The sequence below is a fragment of the Lactuca sativa genome, chromosome 9 (assembly GCF_002870075.4).
Source record: "Lactuca sativa cultivar Salinas chromosome 9, Lsat_Salinas_v11, whole genome shotgun sequence".
In the NCBI taxonomy this organism is placed as follows: Eukaryota; Viridiplantae; Streptophyta; class Magnoliopsida; order Asterales; family Asteraceae; genus Lactuca; species Lactuca sativa.
Genome location: NC_056631.2, coordinates 64,115,157 through 64,130,782, shown reverse-complemented (window position 1 = coordinate 64,130,782; position 15,626 = coordinate 64,115,157). Strand labels below are relative to the sequence as shown.

General features: G+C 38.6%; 1 protein-coding gene across 1 annotated transcript; it reads right to left on the bottom strand.

Annotated features, from left to right (window-relative positions):
* Positions 1-981: 981 nt before the first annotated feature.
* LOC111918248 (cell division cycle 20.2, cofactor of APC complex) lies at positions 982-3,602 on the bottom strand. The gene is made up of 5 exons (XM_023913960.3): positions 3,226-3,602; positions 2,822-3,094; positions 2,455-2,724; positions 1,792-2,373; positions 982-1,697 (listed from the first exon to the last, which is right to left on the bottom strand). Exons 1-5 carry the CDS (start codon positions 3,319-3,321, stop codon positions 1,554-1,556), a joined length of 1,365 nt encoding a protein of 454 aa, XP_023769728.1. The 5' UTR covers positions 3,322-3,602; the 3' UTR covers positions 982-1,553.
* Between the last annotated feature and the right edge of the window lie 12,024 nt (positions 3,603-15,626).

The following is a 15,626-nucleotide window of genomic DNA, read 5'->3' as shown; positions in this document are numbered from 1 at the left end:
ATCCTAAATAACCATGGATCATTGGTGAAGGCAACCCAAAAGGACCATGCTACTATCGGGTCAAGTACATACCAATTATAGTTATGGGCTTAGACACCTAATCCAACATCATGGGAATCACGTCTTAACAGCTTAATGGATTAAGTTGTTTTCCATCCATTCCATGAGCTCCAAAGCTCATATCTGATTCATCCCAAGGTCTTGATGGATAGAGTTTCCAACTTTATACATTAAGACATCCCAATAAGCCTCGTCCTTAATGGCACTTAAAGCTTGATGTCACCCATGAATCACTTCTAGGAGGGTTTTAGGGACCCTAATGATCCTTAAAAATGCAAACTTTATGGACATGCATGCTCCATGCATGTTCTTTCCCAAATCTAGGTCAAAAGATGAAATATGACCTAAAATTCCTAAAACCACCACAAATTCCTAGATCTAAAAGATAAGATGCTCAAGGGGCCAGAGAAACCATAAAGTTGCAAACTTTATCTCTTCAAACGATACAAACCATATCAAAGGGACCAAAATATGAATCAACATACTCATACACTCTTCTTCTTCAAGCTACCAAAAGCACCAAAATGAGCCAAGGGGAATTAGGGTTAGGGTTTCTAAGGTTTGAGAGTGATGGAGACCGAGGAGGATACCCTTAAATACGAGAGAAACCCTAAAATGACATGAGATGCTTATTATATTTGGCTCCATTACCGTCACGTGTCTCGGTGACTCGACTTGTGTCACACCGTGGGAATCAAATACTTTTAAATTGGATATTTGTTGTTTAGCAAAATGGAGTTGAGAAAGTTTTTATACTAAAAATATCTATTTTTAAAAGATCGTTAATCTAGAGCCCACATTAAAAATAGAAAGTAGGCTTTGCTTGCTACAACATTAAAAATAGAAAGCAACTAGACTCAAAAATTAAAAATAGAATTGAAAAGTAAATTTGCTATGGCAACATTACTTATTATGCAAGGGTTGATTGTGAACCTGTTTTCTCCTTTACCACTCAACTTGAAGTTGTTGCACAAAATTGTCATGGAAATGGAAGAAACAAGCTACAGTTTCTTTGTTGGTTAGATTGCTACATGAATTACAAGTTTGCTAAATTAAAATCTGAAAATGTTTTCTTGTACAAGTATAGAATGATAATTTCATCACACATGGTGAGAAACAAGTTATCAATCAAAATCCTTGAATGAGTTTCATATCTTCTTCAAAAGCTCGCAAGTCAAAGTCCTTGAATGAGTTTAATATCTTCTCCAAAAGCTCTAAAGTCAAAATCCTCCTTGCTGCATCATTTTATTGATGGCTGGAAATATATATCCAGAAAATCAACTTGGCCTTTATCTTTACCAAACTAATGCCACATCTCATCATCATCATGTAACCTGGCCATTTTGATTCCGGCTGTTTGTTCTTCATTCGATCCAAGCCTGATCCATATCTTTAAAAGTCCTTCAACGAGATGCATCCATTCTGATCAGGCTGTTCTTCATTCAATCCATTGCCATTACATGATTAAATATGTATCATAATGTATGTACTTATCAACGAATGCGGTTCAAGTGAGCAAACGGCTCAGGGGCAGCCTTGGGGGCAGCTTTTGCAGCCACTTCCGGGCTCCCAAAAACATTCCAAAATCTCAACGTCTCATCTCCTGCAGCAGATGCAACTGTACATCCATCCGGGCTCTGCAAAATTAACATGCCATCATCTTGTTACAAAACAAACTACTTAACTTCTTCTCTTTTTTTTTGACAACAAAATGTATGTATGTATGTATACCTGTGCCATGAAAAGAACTCTAGACGTATGTCCTGTAAGCTCCGCCATCTTAACCATCGACGGGTACTTCCAAAGAGTCAACTGGTTCTGTGTAAACCCATGAGAGCTCAACAGCTCACGTTCATTTTTGTTCCACAAAAGAGCACACACCTGCGACCCTGTGTCCACCGAGTTCAAGCAAGCGCCAGTGTGCGTGTTCCAAAACTTTATACACTTGTCACCACCTCCGCCTCCTGAAGCAAGAAGGTTACCCTGGAATGGGCACCATGCAAGAGCTTTCACTGCAGCTGTGTGATCCTCCAGTCTATGAAGCCATTGAGTTGGAGAATTACTGGAAGCCGTTGATCTGTCCCATATGTGAAGAAGGTTGTCGTTTCCACCACTGGCTAACTGCTGCCCTGAAGCAGACCATTTCAGCCCGCAGACTTCTTGGTGGTGGCCGCTGTAAGTATCGACTATATGCGATCTGATTCTAACATCGTTGTTCACAATCTGCCCATCCATTCCTCCTGTTGTCAAGATATGGTTGTTCCAATCCAGAGCTCCAACTCGAGATTGGTGGCACCCTTTCAGTGTTCTCAGCTGTACATTTTATTTAAACACAAACATTTAGAAAAACATTCCATGTTAAATCATAAACTACTTGAGAGTATTTTATTTTACCAGTCTGTTTGATGTAGAATCCCAGAGCTGGACATCGGAATTGTTTAAGCCCACAGAGATGTGGCGTCCATCGGGTGCCCATTTGACACTTGTGACAGGTCCAGCCTCATCTTCTACAGTAACGAGCTCTGAGGTATTACCATCAGTAGCATCCCATAGATACACTGTGCTCCCTAGAGCTATCGCCAAGACATTGCTGCTTCCCCAATCCAATAAATTCAAGTAGTAATCATCCACAAGATCAGGAGCATCCAATGTCCTTTCGGAAGTCTACACACCAAAAAGAAACCCATAAGATTCAATTCTTGAAGCAGAGAGATCAGACTTCTAAAACAAAAATGGATCTTGCAGAGGAAGGAAAACTGACCTGGGGAATGTATCTACGGGCTTTTGCAGGTTTTGAGTGTTGAACGGAAGTAGAGCAGTCAGAAGGAATTGCGTCCATTGGGGTTGGAGGCTTGTTCTTGAAGGCTAGAATTCTTGTTCTGTTCATGTTAAAGCTCTCCGCCAAATGCTTCCTGTACGCTTCCTTAGAAGGTGAGCTGGCCATTGGATTTTCCTTACCTTTTTTTGCTTCGGTTAGCATGTAATGAGCATAATCAAAATCCATCGCTGATCTATTTGGTATGAATCTATCCAACTACACACAATCAAACAAAAGAAAAAACCTAATTCAAAAAACTTTATTCAAGTAACAAGATTCATCAAAGATGTGAATGAGCTATATGAATATAATCAACAGAAGTCATCAAAGAATAGGGAAGCAATTACATTTTCACGAGAATTTTTTCTTTGAAGGAATTGCTCCTGAAGGGGGCATCGTGATTGTGACTTGGTAGCTGAAGAACTTACAGATCCTGCATCCATAACTTTAGTAACAACAAAGATATATATAAACAAAGATAGAGAAATTAGAAAATCCTGCAAAAAAGAGGTTAGGTAAAGAAAGCAATCAACAGAAATAGCAATTAAAGAATCAAACAACGATTGAGAAAAATTAGAGAGCGCTGTCAGATCGTGCACAGATGACGAAGGCGATTGCAAGAAAGAGACGAGGGGGGAGAGAGATCGATTAATGCTTGTGTGATTAAGCTAAGAGAGAATTTAGGGGTTTATATATAAACGAAAAACTAGGGTTGGTGATGGCGTTTTTCGGTAGTTTGCTGCGGCGATGCTTAACGGCTACTAAGTTTCCAATGTATCCGTTGCAATTTGTTGTTACCAATATACCCTTGGCACTTGGCGCCCAATTCCAAACGAGAGACACGCGGAACGGGCCATAAAATCACAACTATTATTCATTTGGGTTTTCTATCCGGCGATCTCCATTTAATTTTTGGGCTAATTTCATAAAACTCTCACTATTTTAAATTTTCTCCTATCAAAATTATAGTTTATTTTTCGTTTTGGTTTATCCCAAAATAATACTAGTTCACTTCTAAAAATAAGTAACACTTTTATCAAAATACATTATCATTATTACTTAACCAACTAAGCATTTTAATTGAACACTAAATACAAAGTAAAGACAAAACTGCCATTTTATTGTATAAAGTTAGTGATAATTAATGTTTCCTTAATCCATGTGTTTTTTGTTTGTAGAAAATAATTTTGGGACGGAGGGAGTATCTTGTTTCTAATTTACTCCGATGCCTTTTTGGGACTTATTTGACAATAAAACTTTACTAACACTTCATTAAATGCTCTTTATAAGGTTAAAAACAAGTAAAACCTTGTCGCCAGTTATAAAGACACTTGTGTTTCTTTATCTTCCTGGCGATCAAACGAGCACATACTTAGAACATCTTTTGCAAAACGTCACGCCAAGAATACAGGTGGCGGACATAATAAGAGGTGAATCTAAGGGCTTTAGAGCATTTCTCTATAAAACTCTCATCTCAAATGCAAGAAGATTATCATCATGGTCGTTGAAAGTTCAAGTGTTGGCAATAGCATCAACATCATGAAGAAAAAGGAGAAAGAACCTAAGAAAACCTACATAGCAAACAAGGAATTGGATAATGATGTGATCAATTTTCTCATTTTTGGATTTCGAACCCTAAACCTCCAAACATGCATGTATATGTTTGATGATTCATTTATAAACATGTTATGTGATGATAACATATTCAGGGGCATTGAATGATACACAAAAGATGATGGTGAAGCTGATATTAACGAACCTGAAGATCAAGGTCACTTTGAAGATGAAGATAGACTTAAAGTTAGTGTAGAATACATGGTACATGATCCTACTGTAAAAGGGAACAAGATTGAACCATACATAGGAAGGCTATAAGAGTCCCATGCACAGTTGAGGTTTACGCTTACTAACTATGATGTCGCAAAAGGATACTAGTTAAGGTTTTTGAAAGCTAATAGAGTTAGAATCATGCAAGGTGTGTGGGGAAATGAAAAAAAAATCCTTTTAGAGTGCATAAAGCCTAGATGTACAATGAAATATCCTTTCAAATAAAATCCATGGTGGAAAAAATGATAAAAGTTACAAATTTAGGTGTCTAGTTAGTTGTAGTTGGTTAGCTAAACACTATCTCAAAGATATCGTTAGGAAGCCTAAAATGACTGTAACGCATGGTTCCTAGTACGCATTTATTTATAATTTATTCACTTTTGTAGAGCTACTCAACGAGTTGGGAGCCCCAGACTCGTCGAGTAGAAATGAGATTGGTCGCGGGATCTTAAGTCGCCCACTCGACGAGTTAAGAAGACTCGACTCGACGAGTAGGGCTGCCAGAATGAAACCCTAATTTCAGGGTTTTGCACCCTATTTAAGCATCCTAATCCCCACTCGTTGGCCTCATTTCCAGCCTCCAAGTCCCAAACCCTAATCCACGAAACCCTAGAGCCTTGTATGATCTTGTGAGCCATTTTGAGTGAACTTTGTGTGATTTGAATCTTGTAGAAGAGGAAGCTAGAGGATTCCAGGAGAAGATTGTAGATCCAAAAGCAACATCTCATCCTCTTCATTTTCTGGTAAGCAAGCCTCAACCTTGCTTAATAGCTTGTTAGATCTCCTTCTTATCATTTCATGGGGGTTTTGGTTCAAGAAGCTTAGTCCTTGGGATATGGACGTCCCAAGAGATCTACCTTTCAGATCTAGGGTCTAGAAGGGGTTTCATGGCATAAAGGTGCAAACTTTATGACCATGGAAGCCCCATGCAAGCCTTAAGGTGTTATTATGGCCTTTTAAGCCCCAAAAGGCCATGCATTGAGGAAAAAGCAAGAATTTTACATGTTCATGGGGTGCTTAGAGTCTAGATCTCAGTGAATAGGACTTAGTTTGGAGTATGGATGGCTTGTGGACCAATATATAGGTCCTAAAGGTTGAGTGTGACATCCCCATTTTCACGACCAGAAAAGACCGATTTTGTTTATGCTTTGTTTGAAAATCAGAGTAACATTTTAAATAAAAGTGTTACGGAATTTGTCCCAAAACAAAATATGATAAAGATTTATCAAAAGCATTTCCATAGAAATGTATTTCATTAAAAGACTTGGGATGTCATGTTCGATACAGATCAAAAGCATAAATAGTACAATATAAGCCTTACTACATTATTTCATATCTACAGGCCTATATTCGTAATCCCTCATCCAAAACATCACATTTATGCTCGAGCGCTACTACCTGTAATACATGAAACTGAGTGGGTCAGGCTTGGGAGCCTGGTGAGCACATTGGGTTTTCAACCCAAAATAAATAAGTTTATTAATTTCATCAATCAACAATAACCCGATTACTCGTTCCCGTTATCCTCACTTTACGTCCGTGAACACCTATCATAAGGGACCTAGCCTAAGGATCATCATTGGGATGAACACTACTGCTAAGGGGATTCCTCAGCAATAAATGTCCTAAAGGCAACCATGTGGGGGATGGAGTACACCGGTGAACACATCGTTCACAAACACCTACAGATTGCGAGCCTGCTAGTGTTCCACTAGACTGTCTAGAAGAGTCCATGGTCGTCATCCATACTCCGCTAGATGAAAAAATCAACAACATCAACCTCGAGGCCTCTCATCATTTTATCACACATCACCTATTACATCTACCCATGTTTTACCCCAGCATTTTTATAGATATAAAATACATATACAATTTTAATCATTGAAAACATGTATAAAAATGTTCATCCAGCATAGATAGCAAGTAGTCAGATGATATGCACACATAGCACGTTATTTATATAAAATACTTCATATCTATGTGTAACCTGAAAGTAACTATGACCTCACCTGAAAGGTGGTGACTCAGCACTCGGACAGCGCTTCGATACTCTTAAAACAATTTTCCTTTGATAAAAACCTAGTATCAATACCACTAGGGTTTAGTCTAACGTCAACCGCGACTAATTAATAGTCTGGCTATTATTATTATTATATAAGTGTCAAATAACACTCAATATAACTCATAATAATAGCCCAAATAACTATTTTAAGGACCTAATAACATTACTATAATTATTTGAAAGCTATATTAAAAATTGCATAAACATAGCTCACTTACAGCGGATTTTAAAGAAAACCGGGCTTTGCTCGGAGCAGCCTTTCCAAAACCGAAAGACCCTTTTTCTCGGGACTCCAGGAGCCTCAGGGCTTCCTTCAGGTGCTAGGGCTTCACCTAGACTTTAGGGGACTCAAAATGGGCTAGAGAGAGAGTTCTTAGAGAGAGTGTGGGATTTGGTGCAAGAAAATCGTCTGCCCTCGCTGCCTTTTTATAGCCTGCGAGGCCTCGGAATACGTTGGGCGTAGTCCTTGGCTACGCGGGGTGTAAGGTTCGGATAAGAACAACAGGTGGCGCTCCTCGGATGGGTCATCGTGGCATGCTTCGGAGCCGTTCCACCGAAGACCGTTGGGCGTAACCTTCTTCCGACGCGGGGCGTTCCTCTCGTACGCAAGGCATAGCAAGGCCAGGTGTCTGAATCCGAAGACCACACTGTGACCAGCAAGCTACGGCCCTGATCGAGCCACATCATCACCCTCGCATCAACTTCGCAAATTCGAGTTACAACTTCAAAATTTTGTATCTTCTTCATACAAGCTCCGTTTTCAACGTTCTTTATATCCACGCGAAGGTGGAAACGTAATCTACAACTTTCGTTTAGACTCCGTCGGCTAATTTTGACTTTATTTTAAACGTTATATTATTAACAGGCCGGGACAACATTGGTCCGTTAAATTCTCATAACTTCTTCATCCAACGTCCGTTTTCGCCCATCTTTTTCTCGTTACGCTACTCTTAACGAGATCTTTGATTCTCGTTCAGGTCGTGTCGGCTAAAAACCGCTCGATCTAATATTCGAATTTCGAGTTGTACACTGCTAAGCCGAAACTTCGAAAAATCATAACTTCTTCATACGAAGTCAGATTTTGGCGTTCTTTTTATGGACACTCTCGGTTTAGTGCATTCTACGACTTTCGTTTAGATCACTAAGGCTAAATCTCGCTCTATCGTAAATTCACTATTTACGTTTCCCGATATTGTGTCGGTTCTGTCGTGAAACTTCAACGGGTCATAACTTCTTCGTTATAACTCGGATTCCGACGTTCTTTATATCCCCGGAATCCTTGTTTCGACCACTACAACTTTATATAAAGATATCGGGCTTATGTCACACTTTAATTTTGACGCTTATTTTTATTCTTTATTAATTATACATTTATAATTAAATAATAAGTACATAAATACACATAATTCACATAATACTCAAATATTTCATCTTTATTACTTCAAAAAGAGTTACAATAGTTGACCTATACTATTACATTGTCAAAAATGCTTAGCCCTAAAACCCGGGCGTTACATTGAGGGTTTGAGCTAAACCCATGAAATAAAAGTATTAACGGGTAAAGTTGGAAACCCTTAAAAGGATGTTTTCAGTATGCATGAGAGATAAGAAGCTTGGATCCGAAGAGTAGGGGATTAATCCCTTCAGATGGCCTAAACAGAATGAGGAACTCGGCGAGTCCAGAGAAGGACTCGACAAGTTGAGTCATTATGTCCTGATTCAGTTTAAGGTAGAACTTGACAAGTTTGTGAACGGACTCGACGAGTTGACTCGCTTTATCGCGACTATGAGTAGTCAGGGAACTCGGCAAGTCAGGGGATGACTCGACGAGTTGGATCGAGAGTTCAGGACTTTTGATTCATAGAACTCGGCAAGTTGATGGGTTAACTCAGCGAGTTGAGTCAACCCAGAATGTTGACTTTGACCGAGGGTAATGTAGTCATTCTACCCTAAGAAAGATTTTGGATATTGATTAAGTGTTATTGTGATGATGTTAGCTGAGGAGTCGCGGAAGCAACCAATTGAGACCCCTTACCGAGAGATTCAGCAGCCAACTTTGTGAGGTGAGTTTTCCTCTAGTAGGAACAGGTCGAAGGCACCAATGCCAGCCCATTTACGTATGTTAGCGTATGCCATACTTAGGTCCGATTTCAGGGTTAGCCCGATGTAGATTATATGTTTCCGGACTACGGTCCGATGTCGGGACAAGCCCGAGGAATGTTTGTATGCTTGATGTCTTCGTGATTTTTGCATGTGTTTGTTTATATGTTCCAGACTTCGGTCCGATGTCGGGGCAAGCCCAAGGAATGTTTAGCTTATATGTTATGTGTTATGTGTTCCGGACTTCGGTCCGATACCGGGGCAAACCCGAGGAATGTTTATATGTTTATGTTATATGTTTTTTAATATGTTATATGCATACCGGACTTCGGTCTGATGTCGGACCTCGGTCCGATGCTGGGTGGGGCCCTATGTAGTTGGCAAGGCCCAATGTATGTTATTATGTGTTTATGTGTATGGTATGTGGTAGTTTGGGGAGACTCACTAAGCTTCGTGCTTACAGTTTTCAGTTTTGGTTTCAGGTACTTTCGGTAGCAAGGGAAAGAGCTCGAGATGATTGCAGTGCACACACCAATTGTTCAGCCTGATATGTTTAGACTTTGATATTTAGACATGTGATTTTGATACAATATTTTGATATGATGTTTTGAGATACATAACTTATGATTTTTATATGATGTCTGATGACTTATGGTTTTTCTTAAATGATTTTAAGACAAAAATTTTGGACCGTATTTTTGGGATGCTTCAATGACATTGACCCAAATTAAAGAAGATGTCCTGAAAAAGTTTAGAGTAGTTGTTTCAAAGGTTTAATGCATAAGGAAATGATGAGGATTAGAGAAATTATTGGCGGTAGACTTAAAGAGCATTATGCAAAGATCTGTGATTATGCAAGTAAAACATTGAGGACAAATCCAAGAAACACATGTAAAGTTGTAGTTGTAAATCTAGATGTGAGAAACTACTTTAATAGATTATGTGTGTGTTTCTAGGGTCTAAAAGATGGTCGAAATGCTTGATGTAGGTGTTGGAACTTAAATTTTGAAAGCTTTGACTCCAATAACTCAGCTTTATCCAAAAAGTATGCCACATCATCTTGTGTAACCGGGAGAACCTATGAAACCGGATACCTACTATTAAATAAAAAGGTAGTGAAGTTTTATTGTCAAATGAGTCACAAAAATATTGGGGTAAAACAGAAACAAGGTGTAAAACAATTGGATTATAAGGCATTAGCCCTTTACTTTTAGTATAAATACAAAATCGCATTGGATTTTGTATTATAACTCCTAAAACCGGAACATTCAGATTAGAGGTGGGGAAACCAAATTTTTGTCTAGTCAGGTCCTGATTACAAATCGGTCGACTAAACGGCATCATCGCAACTATAATTACAAGAGTTTAGTGATTAATAAGCACAGTCCGCATAATAATAGAAAACAAACTCAATCTCATCAATGTAACAAAATAATAAATTATAAAATCACATTAACACACATATAAAAGGTAGTAACGAGGCTCGTCCTCCTTTATTCACAAATCTCTATATTGTTATTATTTTAATTTAATGAGTTAAATCTCCTCATTTTTCCCTTTATGGTTCGAAGAGCCCCTCTTGTGACCTTGAAACCTCATGTGTCGTTTATAGGTTTAAAGACATCACTTGCGTCTTTAGATGCCTCGTGTATCATTAAAGAATAAATATGTGCATATGTCATTAGATATCTCTTGTGTCTTTCTCGGATATAGACACCTATTGTGTCCCTTCGGAAGGTCCTTGAGCCGAGGTACCTCCCTCTTCGATCTTGAGCTTTCTCTTTAGTGGATTTGGTTGAGGTTCTTGGGTGGCTGGGTATGCAGGTGTTGGTTGTTGTTGTCCATTGCTAGGATCAGTACTCCCGATAGGGCCCTTGCTAACATTGGCGTTGTTAGCATTCAGGTGAGCCATGACAGCTGCTACGGCTACCGAGACTGCAGCTTGGAACGTAGCTTCATCGAATAGGAGAGTAGGTTTCTTGCTTGCGGATTGGTTACGCTTCCTTGGAGGCATGGTTTTTCCTACATGAAGAGGAACACAAGCTAATGAGAGACGATGGTTAACCCTGGACGTATCAATCCTTACTATATTAGGCATAAATTTTTCCCGTGCATCGGATATTGGTTGTCTGAGTGTCGACCTACATCCCTATGACGTAGTCCTGGTATTCAAGATAGAAGTATGAGTATCGGAAAATCTGTAAGATGCGAGTCGTTCCTACTAAGTTACCTTTATACTGGGAAAGGTTTCACTCTCCGGCTTGGAAAAATTTGAGAACAGTTCTGAACGAAGACCGCGGGAAGAAAGGCTTATGAAGACTTATGGCTAAATACTCTCAATAGAGGTGCGGGGATCCGCTCTAATCGTGTTACTGGCAACGGGAAATGGCAATTTACCTAACACATAGCATGAGTGGTGTAACCACAAACTCACTAAATTGTATTATTTTATGGGTGTATTAGCGTGGCGGATACGAGGAAAAGAGACTTCCCGGGTTCCATGTACTGGCTCCCACTGTCTACCTCATATCCTTGATTGGGATCGACGTTGGTTTCCTTCGGGTAGTTACCTAGGGTTCTCTTCTCTTATAGACATATTGGATTTTCTACTTCGCCATACTTCCGAATCCGACTCTAGGTGTCATCACTTCATGATGGATGACTGGAAATCTCGGAAGTTTAGGCGAATTTCTCACCGATGTCCCTAAAAAGATATAGGCACTTGGTGATTTCAATAGTCTCGACCTAGTTCATCTATTTCCGAACGGGAAATCTTCTCAATGAACCTCTTCTGGGTCTGAATCAACTCTTCTGCTGAGTACTGAAGCGGATGGGTTTTCTACAGGGTTCGTGCGAGAATGGAAATGTCTAAAGAATCCTAAGAGATTATTAACATTTCACTGGGTCATCCATATCGAGTCCTACTACGATTACACAGGGTATACAAATCACATGTAGCTTAGATCCGATAGGCCTTCGAATATGTGATACTACTCTATATCCACATCCCAACGAGGAAAAGGAAGTAGAGCGAAACCACACATTCTTAGCCTATGGGATCCTTATTATATATAACCTTGGGAGTATACCCTCTGTAGTTGTAGGTATATCAATAAGGATCTTTTTAGTTCTTCACACAAAGTTATCTATGGATCCTAAAATACCCCTATGGTATTTTAATTTCTTGTTCGTTTCTTATCTTCTGAATATGAATTTGAGGTTAGTGTGAGTCTTTTAGTATTCCAAAATACTCCTATAGTATTTTAAATTTTATGTTTGGCTCTAGCATTCTTAGTTGGTAAGTTTCAGACCTGTTGCAACACCACTATCACTCCCAAGCACATGTTCATCACATCTCGAATAAATGTAATTGATCAGGTTACATTTATTCCAGCTTACGATTACATAACTGCCCAGGTTTGACGGTAATGCTCAACATCCGAAGACTTTTATTCTTGTTCTTCTTGTGATACTTGTGTTCGAGTGTTTAGATTCTGGATGTTCTTATACTTTGGTAAAATATGGTTATATTTTAAAGTATAATTCTTGGTCAGAGTGTTTTATCCCTATGTATTTATAGGCTGTATATCTTTTATGAATTGATATACTTAGCTCACTATAAACAATGCTCTGATACCAATCTGTCACACCCCAAAACCGGAACGGCGGAAACGTTATGGGGTGGATGACGTCATGTCAAGTATCACAACATATGTAGTATAGTAATCAAAGTACAACAATCATTGCATTAATAATAATAGTTTTACATGGTTTACATTACATAGAAACATCAAGGTAATTACAAGTAATAATATAACAGTAGCTTGGTACTAAACTGTCTTCATCAAAAGCTCTGGGGATGTACCTGTCTATTGCTGACCTGAGAATACAAGTTATTTGAAAAGCGAGTATCAGCATTTTTACAAATGTTGGTGAGTTCATAAGTATTTAGTGTCATTTGTGTAAGTTCAAAATAACTTTATAAAAGTATTAGTTTTAGAGTCTATATTGTATTAGCGTCCTTTCCAGAAAATCCTATATTTTCTAATTAAAAGCAGTCTTCTACCAAGACTGGACAGAGTCATGTTGTAAAAAGTAGTTTTCCCTTAAACACTATCATTATCAAAATACGGGATTTGATTTTAAAGAAAGTAGGAGAATATCAGGGAAAATAACATATGCCTCAGCAGTGAAGACTGCTGACTAAGGCAAAAGGAATCATAGACTCCAGGAGAGTATCGACTGAACGACACGCCTGGCTCAGTCTAACAAAAGGAGACATAGACCCCAAACGGTATTAAATGAAAGATACAGCTAGTAAGGTCTAAAACAGTGAATACAGACCCTAGACAATATCAAATGAAAGATACATCTAGCACGGTCTAAAACAGTGAATACAGACCCCAGACAGTATCAAATGAAAGATACAGCTAGCACAGTCTAAAACAGTGAATATAGACCCCATACAGTATCAAATGAAAGATACAGCTAGCACGGTCTAAAACAGTGAATACAGACCCCAGACAGTATCAAATGAAAGATCCAGCTGACAAGGTCTGAAACAGTGTAATTCTAAGAGTGTGTTTCCAGTATACAGTGTTAAATACTGTTACCTTAATACCATGAATTATAAGGTAACATGGAGATACTCGTAACCATACTAATCGACACTAGAGTACTTGACGCCCTGCAAGCGTCGGTGTAAGTATGACATTTGTCACCCCTTGGCTTGGTAGGCCGTGGACTGTAGCTAGCAGTCAGGGTGCGGTAGTGTCAATCCCGTATAGATCTATACACACAATGTCCGCTCTCCCTACAAGAGACTCTAGTTACCAACTAGACGACGGAGAAGGTCGTGTCCTGAAGATGTATCCCAAACAGTGAAATCTGATGAAAGTGTTGGACTAGTAGTAGAGACTCATAACTGAACCGACCGAGGTAAACTTTCATGTCTATACATGTATATATGATATATATATATAATAAATTATTAAACGACCTTCGGACGGATATCCGATCCCACCAGACCACATCCAAACGAGGAAAAGGAAATAAGGCGACTAGCCTTCCTAAGTCCTTTAAACATTACTTATATAACCATACAAGTATAGGCATGCTTTTAATGATGTGGAAGCATTTAACTAAGTAGAAGTGTTAACAAAGTAGAAGTGTTTCAAGAAGTAGAAGCGTTTCTCGAAGTAAAAAGTGTCAATAAGGTATAAGCGTTTACGAAGTAATAGCATTAATAAAGTAGAAGTGTTTCTCGAAGTAAAAGTGTTACTAAGGTATAAGCGTTTATGAAGTAGTAGGATTAATGAAGTAGGGACAGTTCGTGAAGTAGAAGCGGTAATAAAGTAGAAACGCTTACGAAGTAGTAGTATTTCTCGAAGTAGAAGCGTTTAACAAGTATAAGTGTATTACGAAGTAAAAGCGTTAACAAAGTAGAAGTATTTAACTAAGTAGGGGTGTTAACTAAGTAAAAGTATAACAAAGCAGTGGTATCTAACAAGTAGGAGTATCAAAACATGGAAGAAAACCTTGATGAAAACTTTAGAAAACCTTTATACTTAAGAAAATCACGACTTGGTATTCTTTTGTAAAATAAGTTTGAAAACCTTTAGAAATCCTTTGGAAACCTTTCATAAACAAGTTTTAAATGAAACTTTGATAAAACAATATAAGTAAGAGATTTGTACAAGTGAAGACATTTTAGAAAACCATTTATAGTATCATACTTGGTAAAACAGTTGACAGTGTAATAAATCATTGTGCATGCGGGTTATCAATCGCATGTGATTGATATGATAATTGGCATGTTTAACTTGTATTCCCCCCCCCCCCCCCATAAAAACATGTAAAAACATTTAAAAAGGTTAATTCAGGGGTATGAACTCACCTGTTGTAAGTGGATCCGACGAAGATGTCGGGTGGGTGCTCGGTGTCAAGTAAAGACTTGAACACACTTAGTGACCTATTTACATATGATAACATATGTTTACATACAATTAGTACATATAATACTAATCAAACAAGTATACGCATCCTAAAGTGCGGAAAACACTTTGGTTAAGTGCTTGGAGTGTCCCGGGTAACATTTAAGGGTGTGTATGGCTTACATAGGGAGTTTACTCTTCAAGAGTAAACTCTTTATAGAGTTCACGGCCCTGGGACTAACTCCCCATGAGTTTACGGCCGTAAACTCATGGTGAGGGTGTTCTAGGATGCCAAAATGTCTTATATCACTTGTGGAATTATGCTAGGTCCAAATATAAAGTGTATGACTGGATTTAAGGCATCAATTGGACCATTTGAGGATTTTACGGCCCTAAACAAGGAATTTACGGCCGTAAGCTCCTATGTGCATATATTTTTGGTGTTTTAAGGACTTAAATGATAGAGAATAAAATCCTATGCATTTTTCCAAGTCAAATGGGGAGTTTAGGGCATCATTTGGGCACCTTTTAGGAGTTTACGGCCCATGGACCTTTCCTAGGGGGGTTTACAGCCGTAAACTCCTATTTCCTTGGATTAATTGAAGTTTAAAGCCTTTACTTCAATGGGGGTTGCTTCTAAATATTTTCCAAGGCCATAGGAGGTGTTTGAGGGCATTTCTAACACTTGAACTTGAGTTTACTCCCCATGAAAAGGAGTTTACGGCCCAAGCATGTTCTTGGGCAGTAAACTCAAGTTTACTCCCAAAAATTTAAGTTCAAGGTGTTCTAAGTCCGAATGTGTAAGTCTACAAGTCATATCTAAGCC

Excerpts from the sequence above, each read along its gene's own strand:
- LOC111918248 (XM_023913960.3), bottom strand. The coding sequence starts at position 3,321 with ATGGATGCAGGATCTGTAAGTTCTTCAGCTACCAAGTCACAATCACGA. Across the intron at positions 2,374-2,454 it reads ATTCTACATCAAACAGACTG|CTGAGAACACTGAAAGGGTG; the intron begins GTAAAATAAAAT and ends TAAAATGTACAG. Across the intron at positions 1,698-1,791 it reads GAGTTCTTTTCATGGCACAG|AGCCCGGATGGATGTACAGT; the intron begins GTATACATACAT and ends TTAATTTTGCAG.